The sequence below is a fragment of the Cariama cristata genome, unplaced genomic scaffold (assembly GCF_000690535.1).
Source record: "Cariama cristata isolate BGI_N322 unplaced genomic scaffold, ASM69053v1 scaffold17290, whole genome shotgun sequence".
Taxonomy (NCBI): domain Eukaryota; kingdom Metazoa; phylum Chordata; class Aves; order Cariamiformes; family Cariamidae; genus Cariama; species Cariama cristata.
This window is the reverse complement of record NW_009593113.1, coordinates 23,982-48,332: the sequence shown is the minus strand read 5'-3', so window position 1 is coordinate 48,332 and position 24,351 is coordinate 23,982. Positions and strand designations below refer to the sequence as shown.

The following is a 24,351-nucleotide window of genomic DNA, read 5'->3' as shown; positions in this document are numbered from 1 at the left end:
GTACTACAGTGACAGAAAACAGTAAACTTCATCCAGGCGAATGCAGAAAATGAGGCGATATAATGTCATCAGCATATCTTCTTAAGACTCCTAGCTGATTTTTACTTTTTAAGTGAAAAAAAAGTAAAAAGCGCTGCTCGTTCATGTTTTCGGTGCAAGTTAAAGGAGCACAGCTCTTCTTTTATTTTAAAACATTTTAAAAGTCACACTCCTGGGATTTTTGCTATCTTTTGTTTTGAAGGTAAACAGAAAAAAAAGAAGCATGTTTAATTAAATATTGTCTCTTTTCCTCTCTCTTTTAAAAAATTTGCAATAAGCACCAATACAAAAGGTAACGAGAAGTTTCAATTAATTTTCTTTTTTTTTTTTTTTTCAAAAGGAGACGATTAAATGTTTCCGGCCCGCTAAAGTGTTCATTTCAGGGAGAAAAGGGGGGGAAAAAAGGAAAAAAAAAAAAAGAAGAAGGCGGCGGCGGAGGGGGAAACAAAAAAAAAACCCCAAACCCACAAAGCTTGGGGAGGGGATGAAGTAGCAAGGCCTCAGCAATTCTTTCAATTCCAGTGCACACCCAATAGTGTGTCGGGAAGAATGCACACTGGTCGGGATTTGTGGGAGAATTGTCCCGCCACAAAGGAGGGAGAGTTACGCTTGTTATAGTCCAATAAGCCATGCCAGTCAAACAAGTACCCACACTAGGGACAAAAGGGAAGCAAGAGATTCTCACACAAAAGAAAACAAGTAAGCCCATCTTTTAGTTGTGCATCAGCCTCCAGGTTTTCTGCTGCATATAAATAAAAATGAAGAGGGGGGAGGTGGGTGTAGGTACGGGGTGGGGGGAATAAACAGCTTTGGGAGGCTGAAAAAAAAAAATAAATCATGCCGGAATGAATTTTGGGAGGATTGGGAAAAGAAGGCGGCGGCGTTAGGCAGAGCGCGCTCTTTGTGTTGCAAAGGTTGGGTAAAGTGAGAGGGAAGGAAAAGGCGGACAATGAGGGCGACGTTGTTGGGGCTGGCTTGTTTTCCATGACGGAAATCAAAGTTAGTGAGAGGGAAGGTGGAAGGGGATGAAGGGACAAAGAGCCCCCCCCCCCCCCCTTCCTCCCTGCAAAACCTACTTGGTGGCAGCAAGGGCCCTGCCATTTTGGAAGCATGAATATTCATGACTGACAAGTTACGTCTAACGCTTACATGGCTGTAAACCCTGAGAGGTATACCCCGGCTAATTTAATTAAATGTTGGTGGAAGGGGACGGTGTACCTTCCGTCGGGAGCGGCGGAGGCCGAAGGGGCAGTGCCATGGAACGGACGGGGCTCGTCACATACCCAACGTATCTGCTCAGTTGTACGCTCACGCCTCATCTCAATGGTTTGATCAAGGTTAGATGCTGAGATTAAAATAGATCCTAATACATCTGCCTGCCTTTCATCACAGCTTGCGCGCGTGCTAGTTGCTCGGCTAGTGGTTTGCAAAAATATAGAAGCAAATAATTAAGCATTATTCCTTTACTGGCATATTACGGCAATAATGGTAGATCTAAACGAACGTCCCCCTTTCTTGACAATTAAAACAATTACAGCATAATTAGGCCTATTTCAAAGTTTTCTTAAGTAATTTGACATGCCAACCATTTACATTTCAGCTTTTTATTGGCTGAAAAGTCAGTCGTGAAACACAAACACACCTGTCAGCAATTAAAAAGGAAGAAATAGAGAACTGTTCAGGAAATAATATCTGTGCTAATTAAAAACACTAGTTAAAAGCTTCCTGTTTGTTCCTCCGGTTGCCCCAAGGAGTGACCTTCCCCCCCCAACCCATTTTTTCATATGTTGCTAACATGGTTTCCCCATCTCCTGCTTCCAACGCATGTAACGAAGGCCCATGGACAGAGGCAGTCATTTTGCTTGTTAAGACAGTTAGAGAGGGAGTCAGATACTTACGCTTCGATTTTTGACGGTAACACTCTGACATCATTATTGGCTCTTTGTTGACCACGGGAGAAATAAATGTGGGTTTCTTTATAAATGCAAGGTGTTCCACGTATGCTTTTTATGCAGCACATCTTACGTACATTTAAGTGGATGCATTTCCCAGTTACTTATGCCAAGCAACAACGTTACAGGGCATTTGCAGCCTTCCCTGTAACTCAGAGCCATCCATCTCTATGCCTGTGGGAACTTGGCCCAACAGCTTCAGTCAAAAGCTACCGTGTTGTTGGTACTCACCCATCTCATTTCTTCCACATTTTCAACCTTTGGCAGCATCATGCTTGAAGGAAGGGTCTGGGACTGCAAAAGCACCTCTAGATCTTCTTCTGCAAGACCGCTGGACACGGAGTTTATCCTAACACACTTTTCGGTATGGCCAAAGTCAAACTCTTCAAGGGTTTTCACAACAGTCAGCCTTGCTTCTCTCTACAACAGATACGAGTTTAGAGGCACAAGAAAAGAAAAAGAAAGCGTCTTTTCTATTGACAGAAAAGTGCACTGAGCAGTGAACTTGTTGAAAAGACGTGGGGAAAGAGCTAGACAGCCGGTATGTTGGTGTCCCCAAAATGCCTGTCACTCTTGGACTTTTATTGAAGCAGTTGTCACCAACACCTCGCAATTTTACCTTCCTCCTTTCTTTGTAACTGGTAAATAAAATGCTTGGGCTTTATGCCTAAGTATTTCTACGCCACCACTCGTAGAAAACAAGACTGTTGTGTTCACTAGTGCCAAACATGTCTAACAAACACAAATCTTTATACTAACCACGATGTGTTGCACTAAGAATCTGCTCTCACAAAAATGGCATGTTATTAAGTTTCCCGAAAACAATTCATTTTTGTAATTCATCTCTATATTGCCTGGACGTCAGCAAGCATAGATGTACATATACTTCTTTGGTTTCGCTACATAATCTTCCTTTTCTCTATGTATCCAAAGTCTATTAAAGCTTGTGGTAGAGTTCACAACTCGCATGTGAAAACAACGCCAAAATAACTCGGGAGATTTTTCTTGAACCACATAAAAAGCCATTCTCCTGCTGGCACAAAATAAAAATCTCCAAAGACACGCGCTTCCCGCGGCCGTTCGTTATTCTTGTGAATGTAAATTTACAAAACTGTTTAGTAGTTGATTTGCATGAAGAATACTTGCGTGCTTTTCTGAAATGAAACACGTTTCTCGGTCTGGAGAAGAAGCGGAGGCGGGGGGGCGGGGGGAAGGAGGGCGCTGGGCTCCCCGCTTCCCGCCAACTGCAGCTTCAACCCCAAATTCCTTCCACTCGCCAACAGCCCCTAACAAATTCGCATTGTCAAAACGCGCACTTATCAAAAGTCATTTCATTTGTGAAGAGTTTTTATGGGGCTAATAAAACTTTAAAGCTCCTGACTCACGGAGCTTCAGGAACGACTTTAACAATATGCCGTCGCCGAATAGAGACGCTTTTCAAGAAAACAGGCAAACTCATGGGGAAAAAAATAAAACAAAAATTAAAAAAAAGCATCAAAGTTAATATCCAGGCTAATACCAAGCAGCAAGACAGTAGATTTAAACCAGACGGATGCAAGTCTCTGCCGGCAAGAGGGGCAGAGGTGGTTTCCCAATGTGGTCTGAGTTAACCAGGGTGAGGGAACGGCAGCTTACAGTTGTCAGGTCCCATCAGAACAGGGTCTCCCAGGGCAGCGTAAGACAGCTCCACAGTGTACTGATTTACAGGGCTGGGACCCCCCGATAATTAGGGTAAGTTTAGAGAAAAGCAAGTGATGGCTCTAACTGGTTAAAAGGAAGGAATAATGAAGCAGAAAGTTAATGAAATCTGAAGCAAACAGCCTTCAGCTTGGGGCTACTAGCCCTGCTTCTCCGAAGGCTGGGAGCATATGCCCGGTAATCGGACAGACGGGAACGAGGTGCACACGTAGGCATCCCTGTGCTGCGGTCGAGGGGCACGTTCAGAGGTAATCTCTGGAAAATACAACCCGAAACGTTCAAACTGCTGTGAATCGGACTCTGACCAAGGCCATTAGGAAAGCCGCACAAAGATGCATGCAGTTTACTACAAACACGTCCAGCTGGAAGACAGCTCCAGTGCACAGCCGTCCGGAATGGTTCTTCCAAATTAGGCAAACTGAACCATATGATGCCCATAGCGGGTAATACAAATCCCCCAAATTTCCTTCTCCGACCAGGGGTAATGGGCTTCTAGGGCTGGGTTGAAAGTTTATGGATATGAGGCAGAAGGGTGGCTTAAAAACACGCTCCGAAACCCAATTTATGCTTTTAATTAAAGTCAGATTATCACCGTTTCAGCACACACTGATCCAATTTGCAAAAGAAAGATCTTCCCCAAACGATCCGCTAAGGCAGCATCCAATTCCAACTGAAGGCACAGCTCTAGCAAACTTACAGCCTGATTCGTTATGATTTTTTTCAGATTATAATAATGAGCAGTAGACCGCCTCATTAGCTATTTTTCTCCTCAGGCTGCAAACTCCCTTCCCAAAAAAGACAGATCGTGTCTTTCTAGGTATATTTCCATACAAAGCACTTATTAACAGGCTGTTGCTGTTATCAATTTACATAAACTAAATGTGCAGCCCTCTGGTACGTATCCCAAAAATAACCAACAACTTCACTGAATTTATACCAACCAACAAACATGGGGAGGGGGTTGTTGTTTTTTCCCATATTTTAATAGAAAATATGTTCCTATGTTAGTTAACACACCCATGCCATCTGTTGGGTTGAGAATTGATGCATTTTCTTAGAACCGCTACATTTTAGATCTGTCTGCCTAGACACCCGAGGAATGGAAATATTTCCTTTCCATGACAAAATACTTCTGGTCACTATAGTTTCCACATCAGGATTCAATTTGCGTTTTTAAGTGTGGGACAAACCGAGAGCATTCAGCTGCCAAAGTCAGAGCTTGTGAGGGGGCCGATGCGGTGCTTATCCTTCCTATAACAGAGAAAATCCCACTAACGTTAGTGGGGTGTATCAGGTCCTCACGCAGGCTTCCAATAAGACATTTCATGGGTAAATAAAAAAAAGTACCAAAGCCTCTGACCAAGGGTACTAAAAACGCGGAGGAAAGGGAGAGCCCTTTCTGCCTCATTATGCAGGGAAACGTCGATGCTATTCTTATTGTAGGGTCCACGCAAAAGCTAAAATTTTAAGCTAGGTAAACTACTTCAACATTGTAACAGTAGAGAAAGAAGTAATCCTTGATACAATAATGTCTTTATAGTAGTAGATGCAGGAATAAACACTTTTTCCAAACACTACGTAAAGCCCTCGCCAAGAACGGTCAAACTAGAATTTTTAAGGAACGGTGAAAGAAGTGATTTACTCTGTTCTTCTCACGAGAACTATACAACATTGGATAATACTCTGTCATGCATGAATAGCTGATAAAGAAATAAACGTGATCGTTAAGTACAACAATTCCATCCCCAGGTAGCTCGGGATGGTGGTATCCCCGTTGGGCCCCACGTGGGCTGGGTTCTGAACAACCGAGAAAGACAACAGGGAGCTTCATGGTAAACAGTGGTATTATTAAAATACACTAAATTTGCAACTTGTGCTGGAAAACCCACTGGGAAAAAAACTCCATGTTGGACAGGGTGGCTACTTTAGCATCCCTTCTGTTTGACTCTGACGAAGACATGGGAAGATGTTCATTACCACGCGCAGCTACGCCAACTGGAGAAGATAAAGGTTTCGGTGACACAGCATCGCCGACAAATCCACTGCCACCCAGACAGTGAAATTAAAGACTGGAATACGCGTGTTGCTGGCTCGATTGGCACCCATTAAACCTAATAACTAACCATCCTCACGAGTTCCTAGCTCTGAATTATCAAATCTGCAAAGAAAACAACATCCGTCCACTTTTACACTCCAGTGGAAGAGGTGGTCCCTCGCGGCAGGGCTGCGCGGTCTCGCCATCTGGAGAATAAATCGAGTGTGAAGTACAGTATAGTTTGGGACCAAGCTCCGTGGCGGCAGCCCAGCAGTTAGTTCATTAGTCCCAAACTTGCGGGGATTAGTGCGGTATCAGCTCTACTGTCGGATGGGATCAGGCAGGCAGAGCGCGAGACTTGGGGAAGGGGGTGACGGCAAAGAAGGAGCCCCTCGGGCTTATTTATAAAACTATACAGTATAAGCGCACCTAAATAGGTGCCTTTCTAACAGTATTGTCACAGTCTCCTACCAGCTGAATCAGTACCTTTCCTTCTCTCTTCCCCCCTCTCCTTTTTTTTTCTTTACGTTGTATGTCAAGACACAGAAATTTCCACTTCGAAACAGAAGGAATGCCACAGAGTTGGAAGCTCAGCCACCCACTCACCCCGGACACAGCGTTAATACAGCAATAATGAAGCAAAGACCGTCAGATTAACAGAATTTTGGGGACTGCAACAGCAGACGGAAAAAATGACATTTTCTTCTGGCTTTTCAAATTGCTACGATACCCCACAAACCACTTTTCCAGCACTGTGATTTCTAGACCTGCCTGATTCAGGGGACAAAAAAAAAAATCTCTGTTTTGCTTTATCTTTCTTGCCTGGTCTTACCCCCTTATTTTTCTCAAGACCTTCAGGTCTTAATGTAAAGATAGTGGGTATACTTAAAGATATGTTTATGCATAGATCCTATCCTGTTAACATCTTTTGGTAATAATTCTTCCTATGGGAATGTAAACATACGACGCACTAAAATGGCAGGCCAGAATCTATCACCCTCATTGCCATAATAAGTTTGCACGTTTCAAATAGCAGAGGAAAAATTAATTACTATAATCACAATTCAAGTTATTTTTTGTGACAGGTCTGACATGGTAAAAACGTACAATTATGTGTTAATGTTACTTCCCTGGAGTGGTTTGTTTACAGGACTTGACATTGCTGAATCTTTTGTCACTTATATTAGTGCATACCCTCTGAATGCGTCTCTCAAATAAGATTTTGCAGAAGTGCACATATACTCTATACCCACAGCGGTTTCTGGGCAAAATTGAGTTTCTGCAGAGGGAAAGCCTGACATTTTTCACATGCTTAATTCTCCGTCAGTGAAGTGATGCCATATAGAACGATCCTTCATTTAGCTTCAAATCCACGGATGAGATCGGCAAAGAGAAAAGACAAATTACATCTGTTTTTAAGGAAACAAAGAGAACCGTAAGCGTGGAGCAGAGCGTTCCTGAGAACAGGAGGTGCCTGATTCATGAGACCTGCCTCCTACCTTACATGCATCAGGGACTTCTGAGAACGAATCTTTGAAACGGCAAATATTAATTTCTAGTTAGTCTTGTTAGACTGAAAAACCGCTGTAAAACACGCATACATCGCCAAGCCTTCAGGAAGTTGTTACTAAAACACTTCTTGCAGTTATCTTCAAGCAGATAAGCAGCTGGGGAGTTTTTAAAGACTTAAGAAGTTTTAAAACACATTTTCTTTTGGTTCAACACGGAAGGCGCCAAACCCACCATGTAATCCTAAAGGAAAGAAGGGGCAAGAGTGGGGAGAGGAGGAGGAGGAGGAGGAGGGAGAACAGGGTCTCCATCCTGTCTGTCGGAGTTTCTCCTCTGCAGTTCAGGCAAATGCACGTTTTAGAGCACTGCCAGATCCTGATTTTTTCCGCTACTCTTTCCTGAAATCTTTTGAATTCTTTCTGTAATAATTATTTGGTCTATGCAAGCCTTTGCTTTTTTTATACCAACCTTTTCACTTTTCTGAAAGAGATTCTTCATGACACAATGAGTCATCTAACTCTGTGCATCTCTAGCATCTGCTGCTTTTCTCTCTGCTCTGCTAATTGTCCTTACGTGCAGCACACGGTCTAGCGACACTGAAACGAAGCAAACTTTGGTGGTCAGCATTATCAACCAAGCTGCAATGTAATTACGCTCTGCTGAGGGATCTTAATTTCTTTGTCCGTTTTCCTAGAAGTTTCATTTAAGGTCTAGGAACGCATCAGTGCGCCTATCAACAATATTTACCCTGGATTTTTAAAGGACAAGATCTCTTCAAGCTGTTTATGAAGAGCCGGGAGCTGCTTTGCTGCCGTTTAAGCTTAGCAAGTTTCACCCTCCCTCCCTCTACTGGCGTGGACAATGTGGATCCTGAAGATATTAGGTGTGGTCTACCCAACATCATCAGAGTTGGGCAACTTCCACACATGATGATTGGGTGATGGTCTGTCTTGAGATGTTGTGAACGTGGGGACCCAGAGAACAAGAACCTGAGGTTCACCCACCCGGTAGTCCAGGATCCAGGGCTCAGGAATCCCAGTAAAGCTTCAGGGGTGCTCAGCTACGTAAGCACGACATTTCTGCTGAGCTGGGCTATCTGAGGACAGGTATATGAGGTGCAAGACATTTTCACGCGTTGTGTTTAAGATATTTTTCGGACTTGCATGTATCCCATAGAAATTTAAACAGAGGCCAGCAGGTTGCTAGAATGAATTGGCACACAGAAGTATTCACGTAATGTGAGGACTTAGCGTAAATATCGCAGTAGCAAATATAATACAGCACTTTGTGTGTGTATACCTAAACACAGGGACAGGTTTATACCTCCAGACTTTGTGTACTGAAATATTTCAAAAGTTTTTTAATGACAGTACTACATACAACAGCTTCAATAAAAGAAAATTTTGTTCATGTGCGTAGGCAGCTATTCTTCTGTCTGCCAACTTTTATAAACACTTACAAAAGAGACGTAAACAACCTTTCAATTAAGACAAATCAAGCTAACACTAATTTAAGCTGGCTGCAAGATGTAGTCTCTTTACTTTTTTCCCTGGCTTTCTGAGGATGCTTTTGGTTTTGTGACAGATTAGCATCACAAATGAAAATTCTTTAGAAGCATTAGCGTTAATTAGTCTTCCTGGACAATCCGAATGAGCTGCTGCATGATGAAATGAGACCACAAAATACTCAATCTGACGTATCAATTAAAAAAAAAAAAAAAGGCTGTACATCTCTTTCATGAACTTAACTGTATGTTATGCTTACTTTTTATTTAAAAATATTGTAGTTTAAGGTATATTTACCTAGCTCGATGTAATAAATTATCATGGAAAATGTGTACATTTAAGCATCCATTTTTTATTTTTATAAATGTATCTTTTTGTTAATGCTGATAATGGAATACATTGCTGTCCATCAAAAGCACGTCTGCTTTAGCAAACTATCGATCCCTGTTCAGCGGCTGATTTTAGGTCTGGCGATTCTAAGCGTAATATGGATCAAACAGTTTGAAGATCGGCAAATGGGTACCATCAGAAGCGCCGTTTCATTACTGTCTCAGTCACTTAATAAATTATTTGAAAAAAATAATTAAAGCTAAACGAGGTAAACATTAAACAGTGTGGGAAGTTAAAAACACACTAAAGGCAAATAAAAGTTTATCAGAAAGACAACAACTGGCCAGAAGCTTACGCCTGCTTGTGCTGAAGGAGCCAGCGTCTGCCCCAAGTTGCTCAGAAGCCCCTTGGAACGAAGGTGGCATTAAGAAAAATCAGGTTGTGCCGTGGCTTCCTTCATCCGTCCTCTTTTCTGGAAGAAACTTTCCCCAGTTTACCTCCAGTCTCAATCAAACTGGGTGTTTCAAAGAGAAAACCTGGAACAACGGTGCACGTTTTTTGGTATTGTGCAAAATACTCATTCACAGCTCTTAGCTCAGTTTTCATAAAGTGCTTTATCTGCATTGGTAAATTAGCAAATTAATATTCTGTAACGGGATCAAAATCCCACAGAATTCCCTAAGTCTGTGTGTTTACAGGTCACATCCACAGTAAAATCGTACTTGTGCAAGAAAACTCTCATCTCTTCACTTCACTTCCAACACGTTTTCAAGTGGTGTCACCTTGTAGACGCACGTGTCTTCGTGCAACGTGTTTAGCATGGGATTTATAACACGACCTGGTCACTCAGGTGTCTTATGCTGAGCAAGGCACCCCCAGGAAGTCCCCCAACCAGGTGGGTTCTTGCACCATCTAGAAGAGGACTTCTTAAACCTTTTCATCTCACAGGCATTTTTCTTTCAAGCAGAGATTATTTCATGTAGTCCTCCACGCCTTTGTGAGCTCATGCCATTCGTATTAATTTCTGTTTATAGACCTCCTGAGAAAATCTATACCATTCAGTAACTTAGCTCCCAGCTTCCCCTGAAGGTCTTGGGCCCCAACTGCCCCCAAGGCACAACCGCTCATTTACATCCGGACTCTCCTTTGGGGCAGTGAATCATCTATTTTGGCCAAAGCAAAACATGTTTTAGAGTTGGATCTCTCCAGGCATCCCTCCCAAAGAGTGTTTTGGGTAGGACTGCACCAAGTTCAGCTGCCTCCACCTTGCTCGGTCCTGTGACGCTGCTCCAGCAAGGTCTGCGTCCCTTCAAACACTCACAGGTGCCACCTTGCCATGTCCCAGGACACGCAACGCACAACCTCAGCGAAAGGTTAAAAAATCCCCACGTTGATACAGCATGCTGCTCATCTTATTTCAGCTGCTGGAACCAAAGAAAAACCACCCAGAAAAACAATCGTACTGTAGGTCCATCAAAGCCCTGCTCTGTGTCACAGGGAGACCCAGACCCACGTGCTCCATATCCGTCACCGCACTCGGTCTGTTCTACAGGTTTGCCCCTATGCGATGCGGACATGAGCCCCGCTGACCTGCTAGACGAGGGCACCAGGGGTTTCTCCTTGGATCAGATACATTTAGCATTGTAGAAGTAGCCCGTAATTGCAGTAATTACTTCCATGGGAGAATAATGTTAGGAGATGTTCAACACAGGAAACTTTGATCTAACGGTTTCACGCTAAATTGACATAACTCTTGCCTTCCTGCAAAGCAAACTTATTTTATACAGGTATTTCTCAGCTGGTGCTTACCTTAACAAAGACCTAGATTTTGCCAGAAACCCTTCTTCTTTCTCTAGCAGAAGGGCTTCCTTCTGATTGAGATCCCACTTGGATGGCTGCCTGGGCTCAGTCAAAGAACCCAAACATCCCACTCCACTCCAAATGCAGGTCTTAGCATCTCCTGTAAGCAACATTTCCTCAGATGCTCCTAACGACGCGACGAAGCCAGTTACAGCTAGCTGTCCACTCTTGGCAGAGTCCCTGAAGGATGCGTAGCAGTACAAAAGCAATCACACCTCCTTCTTTCCACCCTCACACCCCCAAACTGGGAGAGGGGAAACAGCACCAGAATGCCACGTTCTGCACGTCCCCACGTCGGCAGTGACCCGCTGAGGCAGCGACTGAGCCCTCGTATCAAATAAGATTAACTCCATGACTCATGTATTCATGGCAAGGAGTAAGGACCTTTTAGAAATGACTTCACTTGTGGTCTAAACCAGACCTGACAATGTGAATTTTTCCCTGCCTAGATCTATGATCAGTGTTAAAGGAACATTCAGGTTCTTTCCCAGTTACGGTGTCTTTGCTTTCCCTTGAGATAGGGTTGTGGCCAGTACAGTCCAAAGTGGTCCTCACACCGCTTGTCAAGGATTTGCTCTACATCTAGAGAACTTCACATCTTTTCTGAGGGCGAAACACACAGTGACAGCAGTGCTGCTCGGCTTTATCTGTGGGCAAGTTCCCTGCCTATTTCTCTCCCCACTCTTTCATTTGGCATGTGACCGTCAATAAACGTCCTAGGAAGTCTCCTCTTTAAAGGCAGCTGGTTTCTGCAGCACAGGTGCAGGAACAAGCCTGTTGTCCTTCCTGAGCCCACTGGACCACTCTGATGTCTGAGGGTGCTGTACCAGGTACAACAGTACCAGAAAACTGTTGTCGAGTGTGGATCTTACCAAAGCCTCTTTCTTTTCTGGTTTCTCATTCGATCCATCACCTTCCCCAGTGGGCTTCAGGCAGAGTCGCAGAATCACAGAACGGCTGAGGTTGGAAGGGACCTCTGGAGATCATCTTGTCCAAAACCCTTGCTTAAGCAGGGTCACCTAGAGCTGACTGCCCAAGGACCACGTCCAGATGGCTTGTGATATCTCCAAGGATGGAGACTCCACCACCTCCCCGGGCAACCTGTGCCAGCGCTCGGTCACCCTCACAGTGACAAAGCCTTTCCTGATGTTCAGAGGGAACCTCCCGTGTTTCAGTTCGTGCCCGTGGCCTCTGGTCCTGGCACTGGGCACCAGTGAGCAGAGCCTGGCTCTGTCCTCTCTGCGCCCTCCCTTCAGGTATTTATAGACATGGATGAGATCCCCCCGAGCCTTCTCTGCTCCAGGCTCAACAGTCCCAGCTCTCTCAGCCTCTCCTCGTACGAGAGATGCTCCGGTCCCTTTGTCATCTTTGTGGTCCCTCACTGGGCTCTCTCCAGAACGTCTATGGTTCTCGTGTACCGAGACCTCTGACATTCTCTTCCAAATGATTCGCAAGGTTTAGCAGTCCTCTCTGCTATTTGTCAGAAGTCTTTGGGCATATTAAAACTGTCTACTTTTTTATTTTTAAAAATGTTAAGGTCCATTTAAAAAAAAAAGACTGGTATTCAGCACTCCAGTTTATTTATTAACATTATTTTCTTAAAAATTCCTATGTCCCTTCATGCTCTTGGGATCACCTTTTCCAATACAATTCTCGTTTCCAACTGAGTGACTGAGGTTGGAAGGGACCTCTGGAGATCATCTTGTCCGAAACCCTTGCTTAACCCTTTTCCAATACAATTCTCGTTTCCAACTGAGTGATTTGATCTTTGCTTTAAGACAATTTTTCATCTGTTGCTTATTTGGCTTTATTTCTTCTTGACCGGGTTTCACAGCTTCAGATTCTGTGTTGGCAGTTTCTTGGCCAGTTCTCCTTTCCTGTTGACCAGATATAATCTCTGCCAGTATGGATGCTAAGTCCTCTATCGCCGGCCAAGCAAGAATCAATCACGCCGAATCTTACTAATATAAATCTACACTTACACAAATGTAATCTTCTTGAGAATTATCGTCCACCCTTAACAGAAACTTTGTCATATTTTATGCATGTTTATGAATATTAATTACTCCAGCCCACTTACATGCATGTTGGTAAATAGACGGCTCTCAGGATAATTAAAATAGCAAGACAAAAGTAGCAAAATGGCTTCAGTCTAACAGCGATATAAATATATATATATTTAAGAACACTGCTTCTGCCTGCGTTTCTCAGGACAGGACGCTGCTCGACTCCGTACGCATGTGGACCTACTTTCCGGCTATTCTGGTTTCACATCTATCTTGCAGAATTGCTGTCGAGCCACAGGCAGGTTGAACCCCATTGTCCTCCAGACCATTCAGGCTTAGCGCAAACGCACGATCTAGCAACGAGAGCTTTCACTCAGCCGATTCTGCGTGCCCAGAAGTTCAGCTCAGCTTTTTCATCCTCAACAATGGGGATGCAAGGGGGATAGCCTAATATTTCATCCTCTTTTGCCTACGTAGTCTTTGTCCACCAGCGGTTTGCAGCATTAAAGGCGAACCTCTCGCATGTAACAGCTTTCAAAAACCCTTCCTCCTGTAGACATGGCAATGACGAGTTAGAGTCACTGCTGTTATCCTAATGTGGTTTTCAAACAAGGATGCCTTTTCTATCGTCTATATAACTCGTTCTGCTCCTTCTGTGTCTTCCCATGCCGTGGCACGCTCTCTGGGTTGAACACAGGACAAAAATTCCGAAAATTTGTCCTTCTGCTATCCCGTCTCCCAAGGATCACCCCCCTCCCTTTGAGCTTTGCTTGTACTTTTTTTGCCGCTCCTAGTCAAACAAGTTATTGAAATGTTTTTGTTTGTTTTTTGCCGTTTCCCTCCCTTGCCTTCAGTGGATGTTTGTAAAGCATTTAACACTACACCAGGCGGGTTAATTTACTGCACTGGTAAAACAGGCTATTTGGAGTGTCTTGCAACACTGACATGTTTTCAGCTTGAAAATCAGATGTCTCCATCCCAAAGGAAAGAATTCTTGCCAAAGCTTTGTTTATATCTATGCCAGGTGCAATCTGGCCCAACAGTGGTAATGACATACGAACACTAAACAGTTTGTAAAAAGCATGCTTCAAAATGAAATCTGGATCCTGTATATAAAGACCCAGGTAAGAGTCTTACTAGGAATTTGCCTGGTGTCAGAATGGATTTCTTTGTAGAAACATTAATTTGGCTTCTGGGCTCCCTTTAGTGTTATTAGTGGCTTCCGATTTCGGTTTTTTTCATTTCAGATTGTTTTTCTTTTGCTTCTGGTAGAGTTTTCAAAGCCACAGGTTTATTGTGTAGAAATATTTTAACAAAAATTACCGTAATTACCGTATATAATACTTTATTTCATACATGGCTCTTGCATGTATGATTAACAAAGGAAACCTTTCCTCTTTTTGCCTCGCAGACAAATGACCCTGATTTGGTGAAAATCAGAAATCCTGCGATGCAATGCATACTGCAGCACCTCTTGAAAGGGAATTTCCAGACTGGAATTGCATCCTCTTCTTCTTAAACAAGTTCAAAATAGGCTTTCATCCCTAAAGGAGATTTTTTTTGGTTACTGCTGGCTACACAGAGGGAAAAAAAAAATGTTAAGCCTGTGGGAGAGTCCCAACCCTTAGATTAAGTAACTCCCTGCCCAAGATGTGAAAGCATCAGAAACCCTGGTAGGCTGCAACCGTTATACGTTTGTCTGAGCTCTGTGATGGTCACATCCCCAGCATCACTTTGCAAACTAACGGTCAGAAAAACCTGTGGAAAACAACAGTGGGTTGACAAACTGAGGCGGTTTTTAAAAATGTGCCCAGATTTTGTTTGCAAATTGGTATTGAACCGCCACCCCCACTAAATCAGCGGCCATTTACATGAAGATCTGGCCCTTAAAAATCAATGACATTTATGTAGTGATCAGATTCTTCTCTCTTCAGAGGGACAACGTTAAAACCAAACGCCCACTGCCGCTGTTGAGTACGGGTACCGCAGTAAGGAAGGTGCTCAGCGTGACCCACCTATCATATAGGCATAGAGTAAATCATTTCCCCATAGAGGAAACCAAACAAAAGCCATGAGAACAACAGCGATAAAAGACTATTTGACGAAAAGCTATTCATGTGCATAACCCATTACCTCACCGCATACCTACGTGTGAGCCACTGGCTTCGGGTTTTGTCTTAAGGAGAACTCCGAGGGAAATTTTCAGGATGCCTTTCCCATGTGTTTGAAGGAAAATCATGAGATCAGTATGCCTTTAAAAAGAGAGATAAACCACTTGATACTTTAACGCAAACTTCAGAAATCATGATTCTTGAATCAGTGCCTCAGCAGAAAAGGAAAGACTCAGATTTGCAGATGGCAAGTTGCTTGCTGCAATCTGAAAGGGTCTATACTATAATGGCAAAAAACATGACTATATACACTTTCTTCCTCTGTCCATCTGCCACTGTTATAGTCTAGCGTGGGGGTGATTTTATTTAAATTTGGACCGTTTGCAGGCTGATTTCTCATTTCTGCAATCACTAGGTTTGTCACAAAAAGAGTAAATAGTTTAAAAAAAAAAGCAACAAAAAACTGCTGCCTTGGTGCTGTGTGACTTAAATAGTGGAATGACTGCAGTAGACTCCCACTGAAGAAATCTACAGACATCTACTGCTGGTCTGCATGGGATCTCATCCAGTGACTGCGTATGTACGTCTATACAGGGAGGGTTTGGGAATCTTCACAATGCTTGCAAGTATTTCCTGAAAGGAAGATGCAGAATAGTGGTAATGACCAGACAGACCGAGAATAAAAGAAGAGAAATACATTAATAATAGAAAATTAGTAAAGCAAACAGATATTTAATTTATTAGTATTTAAAGGCCATAGGAAGAGTCATCTTGTTTTACTCACGTATTATTCACCTTCATCCAGGGAAATTATACACCAGCTTGCCACGGTTTCCCCCGCACTCATTTTGTAAGAAAAAATGTCAGTGGACAGAGGTATGTGTTTATCAGGACACAGAGACATTAGAAAAGCTGTCCGGAACCACGACTGCAAACATCAGACCATTCACCATCCCCCTTGCTCAAGACTTGCCAAGAGCAAGATATGTAGATGGAGCATTTTTCTTTTTTTCAGAAGCACTGGATTTGCCTAGAAGAAGCTTTTGTGCCTTCTGTCATCAGACCCTCATCCTTGCAGGGACCACTTGGTGGACCTGCCTTCTGGAGAAGTGGTCCTCAGGGACAAATTCCCTCCCTGGTCCAGGCTGGTCCTCTGTGCTATCCTCATGCCCAGAAGGCAAGCTGGTGGCTGTAGGGAACCAGCTAAAGCTGCCAGCTCTGCCAGGCTGACGGCAAAGGAATTGCAGCAAATAATGGAAATCAGCTCTTTAACACGTTAGGTTTTTAAAATGGCCAGTGACGTTACAGGATGCACGCAGTGGTTTTCAGGGCTTGTAGGTCATGAGCTCAGCGGCTCCGAAAAATTAATATTTGAAGGCAGATTTTTACAGGGTTCACTTTAAACAGCTGCTTCTGTGAAAATATCACACTAAAAGCAGTAGAGAACGTTGGCTCCCCTCTCTTTTGCACCGTGGAAGGAGTGTCAGTGCGCAATCTGGAAACTCAAGCCCATCCAGACAGCAGAGATTTTGGAGCTGTGTTTTGTGCAAGCTGGAAGAAAACGAGGCTGCTGTCAATAAGGTTTCATCCGACTTTGAGTCCCAGGGCAACTCCACCAGTGAAGGGGGAAGACAAGTTTGATCCATTGCTCGGCAGCCCCTTGCAAGGTTTTCATGTAGGGATAACTCATCTGCCCAGTCTAAATACTAACAAAGACCAGTCATCTTCTGGATGGCCCACCTTATAGATTTGGGGGATTTTTTTTTCTTCTTTTTCTTTTAAAATTTAAAAGGAACTTTGCTTTTGTTATGGCTTGCGTTCAGTATTTGCCCTCCATCAAAATGGTACTGATACAGCATACACGTTCTAAAGTCACTGAAAACAGCATTAAAGAGCACTGAAGAGTATTATTTGCTGCAGGTATGAAAATACATATACACATGAACGTATGTCTTTAGTTGAAGAAAATGAATAGGCAGGAGACATTTTGTTGCACGATTCTGAAATTAGGATCTTTTGTCTAAAGCTGATGTAAAAAAACAAAAGGGTTTTAAGCTATGCAAGATTTGAACTATATCTAGCATCTTTGTCACTTGTTCTGTGTCAAGCGGGTACAGACTGCAGCGATTCTGATAAGGAGGCTTTTCACATTCACTTCTACCAGTAGTAACCCAAGACGCGGAGGGGGGTGAAGAACAAGGGTCATATTTATAATCTGGAATGCCGCAAAATGTATCTCTTCAAGTTTTCAGCTGAACTGAGATATTTATCTTAACAAGATCTAATTAGACCTAATTTCCATAGTATATCAATTATTTTCCTCATTAAAGTAGCTAATGCCATGTTCAGATATCATGGCAATCAAGCTTGCGATTTCTGGAAAAACTGGTTAGAAGGCTTAGTATTAAGTGTGTTTCCAACTGTGAAATTTATCCTTCCGAGCAATGCCTCCCAGTTTACTCACTTTGTTCCAGGATTCTCCGCAGCATATGGCCACTGGAACCCATTAAATAACACGAAGTAAGACAAAGTCAGTGATGAGTCAAAAATAGCTGCACTAGTGAATCGCCCTTCAAAATTCTGTCTCTAACAAGAAAAATAACAGAAAATAAGACATGCAATTAGAAGAAATTAAGGTCAATTTTCAAGCCGGGTTGCCTACTTGGTGGTTTTGAAATCCACGTTAGGTACCTCAAATAAAAGCAGTCTGATTGAACGCCTGCAGTTCTTGGCAACGCACTCGCGCATGTAAGGCAGCCAGGCAATTCTTGTACACAAAGTCTCGACCTCTCCGCTTTATTTTCCCCATTACCTAAAACTCCCAAAACTCCAGGTCCTAATCGCTAGGTTTGACGTGTTCCTTCCTCCTCCTAAGGGAGATACTCAGTGTTTCCAGTGCGTGGCCATATGTGTGCCATATACTCGTTGGACAAGTCCCATTTGCTCAGCATGAGCGTGAAGGCACTTTTTTTAGAACAGGAGCTTGTCATGAAGTATTTGGTCAAATACGTTGTCACAATAGATTTGGATTCCTCACAACCGGTCTGAGTCACTTAAAAGTTAGGTGTTTGCTCTAAGATTTTTCCTGGAGTGTTTTTAGAGTTAATAGTGAGAGGTCAGTATATCTAGAAGGAGATTTATCTTCTCCCTAAGGCATAGAGATGCTTTGTTCTTTGGAGCCACCCAGCTCCCTTGGCCGAATACGCAGGGAGCCTCGGCAGCTCGTTGAGAGGGAGCATCTTCTTCCTAGAGAGCTACGACAGGCAAGATGAGTCTCACCTCTGTGTTTTTGGGTCTGATGGCTCCTATCCCAGATGAGACACACGATGTTTTGCCAACGGGAAAGGTCTACCTATAGACCTGTGCTGCTATAAGAACATCGCACTAACAGCGGATCTTCAGGATGAGCTCAATGCATGGTTATACCGACACGTTGCACGGTTGACCGCGGGGAGATCCCTTCATTCACAGCTATACCTTAACCAAACACGAGCCAACTGCATTTATTACCTCTCATTTAAAATACATCCAGCGCTCTGATTGGGTGCGTCTCAAATGAGGCATAGGAAACACGCAAGTTTCTGAATAAACGGAATTCTTTATTTGATGCATTTTTTTTAAGCTTTGTAGTTATTATTATTGGGTTACTTTTGTCTCTAACTCTCTTCATTTGCGAGTAAAAAGATGCTTCATCTGGCAATCCAAATAGTATATTCACACAAAATATCCCAGGAAATAAACAACTGTGCTCTTCTGACCTGTGTTATGAACAATAAAAAGTTATCTAATTGAGTCCACAGACTGTACATGCCGTGTCTGGCCCCTTGTACCGAAGCATGTCTACGGATTTAATGGGCATATCCAGGTATAAGGCAGATCGGAATCCAGCCACATAACTCCTAATTGATTTAAAACTATACGGGTGGTAACGGTGCCAGAAGACAATTTAGTTTGCTCTCTTTCATACTGAGCTGAAGTTGTTTGGTTTTCTTAAAAGAAATAAAACCGATAATTGTCACTACAGTAAGTAAATATGTCTGAACACACGCAGAAAGCAGATCTATCGGGGAGGAAGGTTACAGAATCTCATTTTGTGGTCCATCTGCTCCCTCTTTGCTTCCCAAGCCAACAGACACTAATCTGGGATGAAGCAACTGACAGGACATGGGGGAGGAGGAGACGGTCATGACACCGATGCGGTTCAGATTTTTTATATATGTGCTCATGCCATTGTGCTAGAATAGAAGAAAAATAATGCAGTGGAGTCAGGAGGACAATTCAAACAATTACGTGTTACAGCAGCATTTTACTGTTCAAGACTTTCTCATCGTTTCAATGCAATTTATATAATTTACCTCTGAGACCCGAGCGCTCAAAATTAATGTTCAAGGGGGAAAAGATGCATTGCTGGAAAAGATTGTTAAGCAGATCACAGGCGAAAATAAACAGTAAAATAATCAGATCGAGCTAAGAAAAGTGTCCAGGGTACTCTTGTTGGATTTTTTTTTCCCTCCTGATTTGCATCTATGCTGATAGTCTTGAAGAAAATGTGAACATCACCCCCACAAAAATTTTCTAGTGACCCTAATATGAAAAAAAAATAAAATGAAAAGCAGTGCAAGAGGATGAGAACCAAACATAAGAGAGCTAAGGATAAAACCAAAATGCAAAGCCACGGACTGTCAGTGAGAAAGACAAAACTGAGGTGGCAGTGTGCCTAACCAGGGATGGCAAATGGGAAAGGGATGTGCTATGTGACTGTGCAGTAATAAAAAAAAACAGGCAATGGACCTGTATCATGTCACCTCCATCTCTGTGCAGCTCAACAACAGCAGTACCGCCAGCCTGTATTTCTAATTCTGGGCACTTTGTCATCAGAAAGACCATAATAAATAGTAAAAAGTTTGTACGGAAGCAAGAAGGAGCAAAGTAAAAAGGAGCTGAAAAGAGAGAAATACGTATTGTTTGGCTTAACTATAACTAAGATGGAAGACACGGACAAATAACAAATTTGTTAACAAATAACAAAAGTGTTAACAAAGCATGTTAACACTCCACTGAAAGTGGCAAGCTCTTGACTGCAGTAAAAGAGAAGTATCACTAGCATTTTGGGTAAGTACTGTGAAGGAGTCACAAAAAAACCCAAAGCCACTGTCAGCGGGAAAGTATGTCTCACGGATAAAGCACCTAATCCAAGATCTTAAAATCATTTTGCCCACCCGACACGAAGCACTGACACAGCGTAAGGGCCCTCTGCCAGGTGAAGGCTGTTCACACTTTCTGGAAGGGTGACTTTAGCCAAGATTAGAGCCCGTGGACGTGCATAAAAATGACCGGACTTCCCTCCACTAACCATGGACTTTTCACGGGTCCCTTCTCATCCCCTTTCCACCTCCCAGTCCTCCAAAGCTACCTGGTTGTCCCTTGGATGCGGTTACCCTGCCTTATGTGCAGAGCCATGATGATTCATGAGGAAGTTGGCTTAAATTTGACCTTTTTTTGCCCACTGCGAAACACCTGAACTGACTCCATTGATCCCAAGACACCACGGTCCAAGTCAACCGCACCAACCAGCAGCACAGTGCTGCCGCTCACTGGTGTCGGGGCTGAGCTGGTGGCCCCAGCCAAAAAGGATGGAGACAACGTGCTAATAGCGGTATTCCTGGGGAACCCCAGCAGTTGGTAAGGGCACTGAACGCCCTTGGGTTGTGAGGGTAGCAGCCATGCAAGGGCAACCAGGACATGGCTCAGGACATCGCCATGCACGTGCCACATGGATACTTTAGGACACTGGAGTGGTAGACAGTCAAAGGAAAGCTCTGAGCTAAGCCTACCAAATGGTGAAGGGCAACGACAGAAATTCAAGGTCAGCACCACCAGGAGCTTGCCTGCAGCCAAACAAGGACACAGACACAACCGCGAATGCAAGAGGAGGTTCCCTGGAGAAGCAGCCATCCTTTGACTGAGGACAACTCAGTTTTTCACAGAAGAGGTTAATTGTCACATCATAGATGGAGAAGAGATGACCGGAGCGAACCTATTTGAAGCATCGCTTTCCCAAGATATCCAGAAATTGGCTTGATTTCCACATCCCTCAGTGTGAAAGCAGTTTGGAGGCCCTTTGTTTCACATTTTTTCCGGGCATGCTGAGAAGTACTGGGCAAAAAGGCAACTTTTGGCAGCTCCGTTCTCTCTCTCACGCACACACATACACACCTACATAGCTGTCTCAGCTTTGCATACTCCCAAACAGCCCTGGCCCTGGCACAGGGTCTAAACTTGTCAGGGTCTAAGGCCTTTCTCCTTATGGGCTTGCCCTCCCTAGGATTAATGGCCACGAATCACATGGTATTGATTTTGTGAGAGCCGAGAATTTCATACAGCAAAGCCCATACATAATTACAGATCATCCTCTGCACTTCATCTAATGCATCAGGACTCATAAAAATCAAACCTGAACTTGAGAGAACAAAAGAGATTCCCAGCACAGTAAGCTTTTCCAGAGAAACCTGCACAGATCTCTGCTCTTATGGTTTAATGCACTACCGGCACAGTATGCAATCACAGGATAAGGGTACGCTTGGCGTGAGCAAAGATGCGCATTCGTCAGCCTAGAACAGCACGGATCCAAGTCACATTCTCGGATCTGTGTGGTGCCTTCAAATGGTCAGAGTGATCACCAAAAAGTCAATTTAAGCTCCCTCTCCTCACTCTCTTGTATTTTGGAAGCTGGCCTTGATCCATTCATCTTCCACTGAAGCTGTCAAAAATTCTCCGTTCCCAGGCATATGAAGAAAATAACTTTCCCCTTCTACCTACACTGCATCAGGGATCCCTGGAACAAGAAGCAGCATCTTTGTGTTTAATAGTCCTTGATTGGATTCTTTCACGAATATGCTCTGTTGCTTTTTTGGACTGATGTTCATTTCCACGCTACCAAGAGGCAAAAGAGCCTAACTATGCACTGTGTGAAACAGAGCTGCTTTTTGATTTGCCTGGAACGTGCCACTTGATAATTTTTCTTGTTTGAAGCATCTTGGCATCCGCAGCCAAAGCCAGACAACTCAAGGACACAGCTGGTCCTACAGGCTCTAGAGAAAGCCTGGGAACAAAAGCAGGGCTGCAGTGGTGAGAGAAGGCTCAACAGAGTGAACGTGCAAAATCAGACTTGGCAGAGAAAGCCACCACCAGGGTGGAGCACAGCCAGGCTTCAGTGGGTGCCTCAGTGGAAAACCTAAGGGCCTTTGTCCAGGACACGATTAGCAGAGGTCAGCTAATGAATAATACAGGAACAACACTTTCTCCTCTTCAAAATCCCATGTCCAGCCTTTAGATCCCACCTCTTGATGCAGCTGGAAAGCCCAACGTGAGCAAAGACTGCTTTGACAACCCATGTGTCCATCACCTGTGGGAAGTGAGGGCCAAGAGCTTTGCTGGCTTTCACTTTGCAGCCCTGAATGTTTGGCAGCGTAGCAGAGAAAGCGGAGCAATCACCAGCTTCCAGGTGGCCACGGCAGCGGTTTTGTTCCTCCTTTGCAAGGGGGTTCATGAGCTATGAACGTGGTCCTTCTCATCCAGCAGCTCTTGCCTTGCTGCTGAGCCCTCACCGTGCTGCTGCTGCTGGATCTCCTGTCCTTGTCCCGCTCCCGCAGGACAGACACTGGCGTGCTCCGTAAGCCCAGCTCCACCTTCAGTCTCTCCTTCTGCGTGGTCTGGACGGCACAGGAGATGGTACTTGAGGCTGGGGACTCCAACCACAGCCCTGCCCCAATTGTAGGGTCTTTGCCATCCCCCAGCACGTGCTTCTGCGGCTTGTGAACTGCTGAAAAGCAAACGGCATCCTGAAAATGGCACGGAGTTTCTCTGGCAGGTTATCTGACATGGTGGCCCTGTACTGCAGAGGGTGGGCAAGCCAAAGGCAACAGGGCAGGGGATGCTGTGCACCAGACCCGTGTCCTACCCTGGCAAAAACCACTGTTCCACGTGCCCTGCCCGGCTCAGCGGAGATGCCTGATCCGGAGCCGCATCCACCGACCCAGCAGTGCATTAGATCCCGCAGCGCTGGTCTGGGACCGAGTGGCTTGGGAAGGAGTTGGCTTACAGGAGCGGTGAGACCTGACAGGTGGCATGTAGACGGAAAAGAGTTAAACCTCTGTCGTTTGCTGCTCTTGGGTTCACTGCAAATTCCTTTCCGGGGAAGGGGAAAAAAAAATAAATCATGTCTTGTTCTAGACCAAAGACTTGGGTTTGGAAGATCATGAAATACTTCAGGGCTTGTAAGGACTTAAAGACTAAACAAAACCAAAAGCTCTGGAAAAATTCCAATTCTACTTCTCTGCACGTCTACCTTGGGACTCACCTTTTGATACAGCCAAGCATTAGAACTAACCATTAGGTGATTCCTCTTAACTTGTGGCTCTTCCTTTTCTTTTACCTTCACACAGGCACTTACTACTCTATACCATGGTTCAAGTCCAGGTATCTGTCCTGAAAACAGGATGCGTGACTTCCAAAATCCAGGCAAGTCAAAGCATTGGGAGGATTTACTGCTGGTGGTAAATGACCAGATGCAGTAACTTCTCAAGAAGGAAGCAACGCCAGCCAAAATCGCATAGGTGGGTAGGTTGACGGAGCAAAGTGATCCATTCCCACCAGACAGACCTAGAAGGAATCACTGCCAACCACTGACGTAAAAGAAACTACTTGTTGTTGTAAAACGCACCCTGAACACAGTTACAAACAGAAATAACATGAAAATATGGATGTTCAGATTAATGAACTAAAAGCCATGACAATTTTAATTGGTTCATAAAAAAATACCATTAATTTTTTTTTTTCTGCAGATAGATCAAAACATACAGTTTGTAAAGGAGAACCCAAATAACCCTATATGCTTTAGGTCCAATATATTTAGCAACAGCCTAATTTAAGAGATTTAAATGGAGCTTTACACAAGCGTCGGAGAAGAGCCTAGCGCCCCTGGCTCCAGCTCCCACGGGGACTAGGGCCATCCTCTGCCCAGCACCAGACTCCCACCCTTCCCATCAAAATAACATTTGCTTACTAATGGTTCTTACTCCAAAAGGTGTAAATGGGCCCTTGTTTGAGCTCGTCACAGATTCAGCTTTACTCTTTTATCATCAGTAATTTGGAGATTTTTTTTTTCCCCCTGCCAATAGTTTCTATGTTCCACTCGCTGCTATTCGCTGGAGAAAGTCTCTTGGGCTTTTTGCCCTTTGTATTTCCTCTCTTCTTTCATGTGGAGAAGACTGCCAACGTGGGATTTGCAAACTGCTGCCAATATGG

The 24,351-nt window shown here is 43.9% G+C and overlaps 1 protein-coding gene across 1 annotated transcript in view; it reads right to left on the bottom strand.

Annotated features, from left to right (window-relative positions):
- The window catches only part of CLYBL (citrate lyase beta like), a gene marked incomplete at both ends in the record, with an annotated part of 26,322 nt that extends 3,455 nt beyond the window's left edge, over window positions 1–22,867 (bottom strand). The window contains 2 exons of the mRNA XM_009709123.1: window positions 2,223–2,411; window positions 22,653–22,867. Coding sequence (XP_009707425.1) covers window positions 2,223–2,411; window positions 22,653–22,867 — 404 coding nt within the window. The remainder of the gene's footprint in view (window positions 1–2,222; window positions 2,412–22,652) is intronic.
- Window positions 22,868–24,351: the final 1,484 nt, after the last annotated feature.